The following is an 8,661-nucleotide window of genomic DNA, read 5'->3' on the forward strand; positions in this document are numbered from 1 at the left end:
GCCGAGCGGCGGCCGCGGTAGCCGGGGAGAGGGGAGAGCGGGGCGGCGGAGCTGTCCGGGGCCGCGGGCCCCTGTCCGTGGTGCTGCCGCCGGGAAGCCGGCCCAGCCCTCGCGTGGATCCCGTGGCGCGGCGGGGGGCGGAAAGGGGCAGCCTCGGATCCGAGTCAGCCCCGCCGCGGCTGGCGCGCCCGGCTCCGGAGCGACGGGCGCGGCGCGGCCCCGAGGCATCCTGTTGCGCCGGGTCCAAGGCGAGGAGGGGAGAAGAGCGGCGTCTTCCGACGGAGCCTCTTCCCCGGGCGGAGGTTCCCTCCTGGCTCGGAACAATGGCTGCTGTGCTGCCAAGGCTGGTTTGTGCGTCTTCGGTCGCGTTGGTGGTCTGGGGTAGGTGCTGCCGTTCCGTCTCGCCTTCAGCCAGGTTCTCCGCCAAATCCGGTGCTCGCCTCTTGCGGGGTGCTGCTTCAAAGCACCGCTTTTCCTAGCGAGGCTCCCTTAACGCTATTGTGAAGACCAGCCTTCGAAGTGGCTTTTTTTTGTTTGCAAGAGGAGAAGGAAATGACATTCACGCGGAGTTAGTATCGATGTAACGGAGTTAATACGAGCAGAGAAAATACGTTACCGCTAAGTAGACTTACGGCACAAAGCGTGTGCTTTAATACGCATGCAAGTTTTTTGCTGTTTCCCGTTCGCTGCCGTTCTGACATTTGCAATGTAATTTAACATTTAGTTGCCTCGGGGAGGACGTGCAAACCGTTGAGCAGTGCATGTTAGTGCTAGTTTTCCATGCAGTCTATATAACCTGGAGTAAATCATTTTATTGCGATTACGTTTTTTCTTCGGCAACCAAGAAAAGGTTGGTTAGTTTTGCCGATAGGGCTACGTTTCATGTGCACGTATACCTACAGCTCTGGGGGGGGTGCGTGTTGGCATGTACGTATCTGACTTAACCGGAGTAAAGCGTGATCCCATAGCTTCTTCCTTATTGCTCCCCAAAAGCTGGTGCTACCCATGGAGCCGGTAGTACGGGAGAATTGGAATCTGGCTATTTCCAGGATCGGTCCCGGGGTAATACAGTGCTCCAGAGAGTGGGTTAATGGTATCTCAGAAGCTGGGGAGGAGGGAGCAGCCAGCAAAGTCAGCATCTTCAGTGAGCTGAACTCTAGGCTTTGGAGACAGGTTTGGACAGACAGAACCCAGTATTGTTTAGCCCAGGGGACAAATGTCAGCAGCAATTTAGTCTGAGATGTCGTGCTGAAGCATTCCTATTCTTATCAAGTATTTAGCTTCACAGACAATGATTTTTGTCTTATTTGGGAGAGCAGTATTTTATAGTTGCCAGTGTTAGCACAAATCCGATTGGAAGCATTTTGAACAGGAATGCATGTAAAATCAATAACTCCTCCTGCTGCCAAATTTACTCAAGTCTGAGCCCCTTGCTTCCCAGTACTGCTTATGAAACCTAGAAACAGGAAGGCTGGCAAATCCTCCCAGTTTGTTTCGAGCACGTTGCTGGATTAAAACATTCAGATCTTTTAACTTAGCAAAAGAGCAAGCTGTTCCTCCACGCTTGAATTCTGGGCTTTCTCTCGTACCAGACTGTAACTGCTACTGTAACAGGAGCATGCTCAGCATGCATGGGAGAGAACAAACAATGCCTATGAAGTGGCATTAATTACTACGGGAAAAATTAAAGTTGTGGCAAAGCAGATGCTGGAGAGGTGGATCTGCATGAAGTGATCACCGTCTGTTAATTATGAATTATTTATATCTCAGAGAAGAAAGCTTGGTAAAATTTGCCATTTGAGACTTATCTGTTGTCAGAGGGGGCTAGTAATGAATCAAACTGTTTTCCATTGGGGATGATGTGATGATGAATGCTGAGATGTGGATAACTGATGTCTCTCTAATGCCATCTTATGCTTCTTCTCTGCTGCTCCTTTTCCCTAGCTGGTTTTTGTTCTGCAGTATGTGTTGAAGTTCCATCAGAGACAGAGGCTGTCCAAGGAACGCACATGAAGCTACTCTGCATCTCCTGCATGAAGAGGGAAGAGGTCACAGCCAGCACGATGGTGGAATGGTTCTACAGGCCAGACGGTGGAAAAGATGAACCTGTATGTATGTTTGGTAGCTGAGCCCTTGTTTTCATAGGTCTTTCTGTGAAACACAGTCCAGTGAAGTCATGTTGGGAGAAGCCAAAAGGTATTTATGAGAGCGTAAGTTTGTCCTGCAGCAGGATCCCTAAGGAAGACCATATAAAAGAAGGAGAAAGACCCAAATACGAACCAAAGCTTTCTGCTGGACTCTTATTCAAAGTCTATAGAAATGCCCGGCAGCCTGCTTTCATATCATGGAGGAGAGACGAGCCTAGAGTTCAGCGCCAAGCTGCAGATCTTGACAATTTCTGCAGCGTTTTCACCCGGAGGTACCACAGCACCAATTTTAAGCAGTAACTAAAGTGACTTTTCCTCACTTAGCTGATTTCCACACTTAGGCACAGCATGAACACGTGGCAGGAAAAGCTAGAATCTGTTGCCGAGTTCAAACATTTGGGGTCGTACATACATGAATGTCAATTTCTAGCTCCGTTCCTTGAATACGTAAAGTTTAGCATGTAAGGAAATCAAGAAGGGAAACAGGAGTATGGAGTGACACCTGGTACCCTTGGCCAAGTCTCCCTTCTTAGGACACTTCTGAATCCCAAAGCTGTTCTTCGAAGGTTAGATTGGGCTCTAACAAATCTGCAGGACAGGATTTACTTCTTTTTGCCTCAGAGAAAGCAGTGGTATTCTGACTGTGGCAGGATCTCTGTGAGTTGTTTTGGATCCTTGTCAGGAAAAGGTAAAATTCATTTTCAGGGTGAATCAAAATGGGAATCGTGCGGACACAGGGCAACTGGAATTCAAGAAAGAACGGTAAAATGGAGAGTAAGATAAAGGCTGAGTGCACACGTTTCTAGCTATTTTATCTGAGTATGAAGCATTAGATCGGTAGTGGCATTTCATCACAATTGAGCAGGGCCCGGCAAGACAACAAATATTCTCCTACTATCTGAGAACTAAAGGGACCGCGCTAAGGAATGAGATGGGAATTCACTTTCAGTGATCTGCGTGATATATTTGCCAGTGGCAACCCAAAGAATGCTAACAAAGTGAGCCGGGGCGGGCGGTTTAACGATGGGGACTGGGGTCAGCCAGAAACTTGCAAGAGATTAGGCCTGCGAGAGCCACCCAAGCTCTGTTCTTCTGATATGCCGTTTTCACACTGTCATATTTATTCTGCAACATCTTTGTTTCAGCTGAATATCCCAGGGCTTACCAAAAATGACTGTTTGTCTTTGCTGTATTTATTCTGTGGGTCCTTCTTAAGATGATCTTACGTGCAGTGACCGAAGGCTGCAGGATCCTGGTTTTTAGTTCCGTTGCTGTTCTTTTGTGTCATTGTCCACATGTGTGTCTGCTTTTCTGTGCCTTAGTTTTTCTACCTCTGTGATGGAGATAATTCCGTTTTCTGTCTTTTGCAAAGCAGTCTGAGATTTTGAGGTAAAGGATGATAGAATGTGAGTAGCTGCTGTTACTGAGGAAGCCATAGCCCACGACATACATGTGCGCAGCTAGAGGATGATGACGTTGTTCCTTGCATATGCTGTGTTGTTGTCTGAGATACAAGTCAGTGATTAATCAGAATACCCTTTCACATTTCCTCACAGATCTACAAGTATGAGAAAAAGATCCATGAGTTTCCAAGCCGCTTCAGTGGTCGATTACAGTGGAATGGGAGTAAAGACATGCAGGATGTATCCATCACTGTGCTAAATGTGACCTTGAACGATTCGGGTATCTACACCTGTAACATCACCCGGGAGTTTGAGTTTGAGATTCACCGGCCTCTCTTCACAAGCTCCAGAGAGATCCACCTCACCGTGGTGGAGGAGGGTATGAAGGATTGGCAGAACGCGTGTGCCGTAACTCACCATGGGTGTCGTCATCCAGGGATATAGCTTTTCATTGCATTGCAGGAGAGGGGAGGCTGAGCTGCCAGATAATTGTGTCTGTCATTGCCACCAACAAACACTACACAGGGTCCAGGAGGAAAGATCTGCATTTTGCTTGCCAGCTGCAGGCTCTTTTTAGGCTCAGAGTGGTTGTGTGTGAATGTGGGAAGGTATAATGAGCTGGGCAGGCACAAGAAGCAAGCAAAGGTTTCTAGTTTCTCCACTCGGAACCCTCGATTCTCCCCTGGCGGCTCTAGGATGCTAGAGCACAGCCTGTGCCAGGCTACCCGTAGCGTCTGCTTCCTTGCTTCCGCCCCCTCCCTCTTGGAACGACTCATTCTCCATTTTGATATCAGTCTTTTGCTTCCACCCTCTCCCGATCCCTCCTTCCCTTTGCAGTGCTCCTGAGTCTTTCTGTTCCTCTTTGTTTTGCTCAGTTCAGTGCTGAAATCCTGGCTTCTTAGAAATCAGTGGGAATTCTGCTCTTCTCTCCAGGGAGGGATGAGAGCTTTTAGCCCTCATCTTGTTGTGCTGTGTCTTCCCTTCCCTTCTTCCCCACAAGCATCTCAGTGTTTTGATCTCTTTCAAATCACCGGCGGCACAATACAGTCAAGTAACACCAGCGAGTAGGACGTGCAAAGGAAACAGAGTGTGAAGATGAGATAGGCTAACGGTGAGCAATCCGTGTGAATGTGTGGGTGGCAGAGAATGCAAGACACATGCAAGCCTGTGCGGTGTTCGATTCCGCTGGTAGCACGCAGTGGGATTGCTGCTGGCATATCCTGTTGGCAGCCTCGCCTGTTCCCTCTCTTTTGTCCCCTCACAGTGTAGTGGCACCTGAGTATCTCTGGCAAAGGGGGTTAGGAAGGATTACAAGGGTGGAAAGTGTCAGTGGGGCTGCTCTGCTCCAATAGCTGCATATAAATGATCAGAGATTATATCATTTTCTTAACAGCTGGAGAAGACTTCACCTCGGTCATCTCTGAAATTATGATGTATATTCTGCTGGTCTTCCTCACGTTATGGCTGCTGATAGAAATGGTCTATTGCTACAGGAAAGTCTCTAAGGCAGAGGAGGCTGCCCAGGAAAATGCGTAAGTGTGAAATCTCTCCAGATGCGTGCTGTTCTGCGAGGGTTCTTCGGATGTCTCAGTCCAGATCAGACTGCAGGAAGACTGAGCTTTGCTATTGCACGTTTCTAGCTGATGTTTGCTATGTCTGAAATCATTGCAGTGTCTAGGAGTACCAAAAGAGACAGTGCACTTGCACAACGCACCAGGTAGGGAGCGTGGCCACAGTGCACGGTATTGTGAAGTGGCCCAGGTTGAACTGCGCAGAGATGCTCTCCTGCAAGGCCTGCTTTCAGAGATCTGACTCGCAGACGGAGTTGACACAGCAGAGATGTTCCGATTTTTATGCTGGCCCATTCCCACCTTTCTACGTACTTGGCTTGGATAAGGGCGCTCTTTGTACGCTGTAGGAAGGCTGTGTGCATAGGATTTTACAGTAGGGAAGACTCGGTGTCTGCACCCGATTATGTTGAGGAGAGTTTCCCACCGCAAGCTATCTTCTACAGGTGATGTTTGTTACCTTAGAGATACTTATAGGCATTCAGTGTCTCTGTAAGGGTGAATGGACCCAAATTGGTTTTTGCACTGTAGCACCTGAGGTTACGCTTTCCTCCTTCTCTCCAACTACAGGACAGACTATCTTGCGATTCCATCAGAAAATAAGGAAAACTGTGCCGTGCCTGTGGAGGAATAGCAGAGAGGAGTCAGCAGAACAAACGGCACCAAGGTAGGCGATGAGGACACAGCCAATCACTGCTTGTGCCTGTCAACCTTTCAGCCTTGCTATAGTGGGTTAGGTGTGCATGGGGCTGGAGAAAAGGCGGACAGGAGACTCGTGAAGTCTGGCTGTGTTCCTTTTCTGGAGCTTCCCCAGTCACCTTAGAAGTAATATAGGTATCTTTAGGTGGTGGCTGTACTAATATTATTTTAACCCCCTAACGAACACATAGGTTTACTTTCAGGCCATGGTGTAATTACTCCTCCTTTGCCCGTTCCTGTGGATTTGGGAATAGTCACTGTCCCCTGCAGCTGGGGAGCTGTGCTCAGGAGGAATATAAGGGCACGATTTCCAAAGGAAGCATCTGCTAGGAAGGACTTCGCGTGCAAAAGACCAAAATCTGGATCTTTTGAAGTCTTGTTCACGTCCTGTCAGTTATCATGCTAATTATATCACGATCCTCACTTCAGTAAAGTCAAATGACTCGCACTCCAAGAGGAATTCTCTCACTTGCAGGGGCTCTGAAGACAGAAGGACCGCGTCATGCCAGCCAGGTTTGAGGGGGAGCTCTGAGCCGTCGGGAGGAAATACGGGGAAGTGTAAATTCTCTTCCGTTTGCCTTGGACTCTGTACAGCCTTGACTTTGGCCTCATGACTCCATTCTGAGCTGCCAGCCCATTTGCTAAAGGACTCCTCTTCTTTTGAAGCATGCTGAGCAAAGGGCACAGGGGTGCGGGCAGCACGGCTCCTTCCCAAGTTTCAGTCCCATCATCACGTTAATGCCTTTGTAAATGTTAAGTGTCATTTCTTAGCTGCTGTCACCACCTTTATTTGCTAAATATGCTAGTTCTCCATTGCAGAGGTAAAGGGTATGTATTTCACGTTACTCTGACCTGCAGGACTGGGAATGAGGTCGTCTTAGGGTGATGTTCCACCATATGTTACAGCCCAAGCAGTCTTATCAGTGTTAAAACAGGAAGAATTTAGTTGGTTGTTGCTCGGTAAGTTGCTCTGGACTTTGGGCTGCCCATGCACAGGCAGAGTAGGATGAGGACTGTGATGCATTAGAATTGTTGAAAATGTGTAGTAGGAAGGACAAGTCCCTGTGCCATGTTCACACTTGCTTCTGAAGGAGGGAACTGAGAATATAGATCCTGAAGCACTCCTACTTTGGGAGGCAGTATGACGTAAGTATAAGAATCCCCTGTACCCCCCACCCCCCTTTCACTTAGCAAGTGTCAAAATTCTTAGTTCCTTCCATTTGCCTTGCATAGCAGGTTTACTTCTCAAGTATGCAGAGACACAGTGATAGGAATAACCTGCGGAGCCACGTTCTGCAACAGGCAAGCCAGTAGGACAAGGTATGCAGTTCACCTGTTTCTGGGGAAAGCCCCAAAAGGAAGACAGTCTGATGCAAGTAGGCAAGGAAAGTAAATAGGATGCACAGCCCTCACAGGAAAAGGATGGACAGCTTTGTAAAATGGTAGTACTTTTTGTAACTGTGATAGTCTTCTCATACTAGTGTAGCACCACCTAGAGGAATAGATAGAAAACGCTTATTTTTTCCTAGTTAATAGTACCTCTTTCTTGTGATAATTAGTCACTGGTTTGAATAGTCAGCATTCGTTGTAAGTGATCTGCTGCTGCACAGGAATCATGCTGTAAATTCAGTGTTTCCCATGCAAACTTACCTTTTCAATTGTAGTGGATTAAGCAGAGTAAAATTGGTTTTCTGGCCGCAAGTGTAGATCAGTTGAGCTCAACAACTAGGATTACAAGGAGGAAAAAAAGGCAGAAACATTGGCCAGGGTGGAATTGTACCTTAAGACAAAATGTGGAAAGGTTTGTGTTTTTCATATAACAGATGTTGTTACATCCCTGCTGCAATGGAGCCTGTACTGCTTGCAAGAGTTGACAAATTTTGCTACACTGACCGCTTTTAAATAGTTACAAAGTGCTTGTGAATCAAGGCATGCTTCCCACCTATGGAATTTCCTCTGCTTTGTTCTGCTGCTTTTTATGTGTTGCTAAAATCACAGAAATTACTCCATTTGTAAGTCAGTCCCAGGCCAGATTTCAAACTGGCAGTTGTTCAAAATTCCTTTTTTAGAGTGGGTGTCAACTTTAGTAAACTACTACAATCCAGAGCCGAGTCTGGCAACTTGAGTGCATTTTCCAGATGAAGCACGCTTGTAGTCTGGGCATTGGTTCCTTAAAACTTAATACCCAAAAGGCGAAAAAGCAGCTCCTCTTCTAATTCAGCTGGCTGTCTTCATTTTCCCTAAGCTAACTTGCCTGGCCTCGGGGCAATTTTGGGCATAATCCTAACTCTAAACCCACAGCAACAGAGGGACTAGATTGTAACTCCAGTGTTTCCGTCACTGACCATGGCATTGACGCCCGCAGTGATTTTTAGGTAAGGTCACATAGCCTATCTCCCACTTCAGTTCTGCTCCTCAGTCCCTGTGAAGCATTGATAACCATCTGGTGTCATAATATTAAGACAAAAAAGGAGTAAACTGAGAACTTCTCGAGAGCTACCTCAGGTGGTAGAGAAGGGCTGTCCTCTAGTCCTGCACCTTCCGTATCTTACACGCATCTTATTAAGATGCTTTTTTTGGACATAATCTTTCACTTTTCCAGTTCCTGCAGACAGATATGACTATTGCCCTCTGTTGTTCTCGGCAGGAGAAAATGGTGTCTGAATTTTGCTCGAGATTCTCATAGAAAAAAAACCAAAAAAAACAAAAAAAAGGGGGGGGGGGGGATTTTCAAGGGTGGTCTTAAAGGCAGGCTGTGTCCTGGAAGAGATGGTCCTGGCTGGTCTCTGAAAAGACTCTCTCTGTATTTGGAAATGACAGAAGAGACTTTAGAATAGGCAGGAT

General features: G+C 47.3%; 1 protein-coding gene across 1 annotated transcript; it reads left to right on the top strand.

The window, feature by feature from the left end:
• Window positions 1-323: 323 nt before the first annotated feature.
• SCN3B (sodium channel, voltage-gated, type III, beta subunit) lies at window positions 324-6,651 on the top strand. Its single transcript, XM_010581489.1, has 6 exons — window positions 324-381; window positions 1,945-2,108; window positions 3,704-3,929; window positions 4,944-5,082; window positions 5,689-5,785; window positions 6,293-6,651. The coding sequence occupies exons 1-5, from the start codon at window positions 324-326 to the stop codon at window positions 5,750-5,752; spliced, it is 651 nt and encodes a 216-aa protein (XP_010579791.1). The 3' UTR covers window positions 5,753-5,785; window positions 6,293-6,651.
• Window positions 6,652-8,661: the final 2,010 nt, after the last annotated feature.

The sequence above is a fragment of the Haliaeetus leucocephalus genome, unplaced genomic scaffold, assembly GCF_000737465.1.
Source record: "Haliaeetus leucocephalus isolate CR32 unplaced genomic scaffold, Haliaeetus_leucocephalus-4.0 Scaffold773, whole genome shotgun sequence".
In the NCBI taxonomy this organism is placed as follows: domain Eukaryota; kingdom Metazoa; phylum Chordata; class Aves; order Accipitriformes; family Accipitridae; genus Haliaeetus; species Haliaeetus leucocephalus.

What these genes read in the sequence shown, in the direction of transcription:
- SCN3B (XM_010581489.1), top strand. Translation starts at nt 324, where the DNA reads ATGGCTGCTGTGCTGCCAAGGCTGGTTTGTGCGTCTTCGGTCGCGTTG. An exon ending in GGTCGCGTTGGTGGTCTGGG is followed by an intron (nt 382 to 1,944) that starts GTAGGTGCTGCC and finishes CCTTTTCCCTAG; the next exon opens with CTGGTTTTTGTTCTGCAGTA. An exon ending in GAGGCTGCCCAGGAAAATGC is followed by an intron (nt 5,083 to 5,688) that starts GTAAGTGTGAAA and finishes CTCCAACTACAG; the next exon opens with GACAGACTATCTTGCGATTC.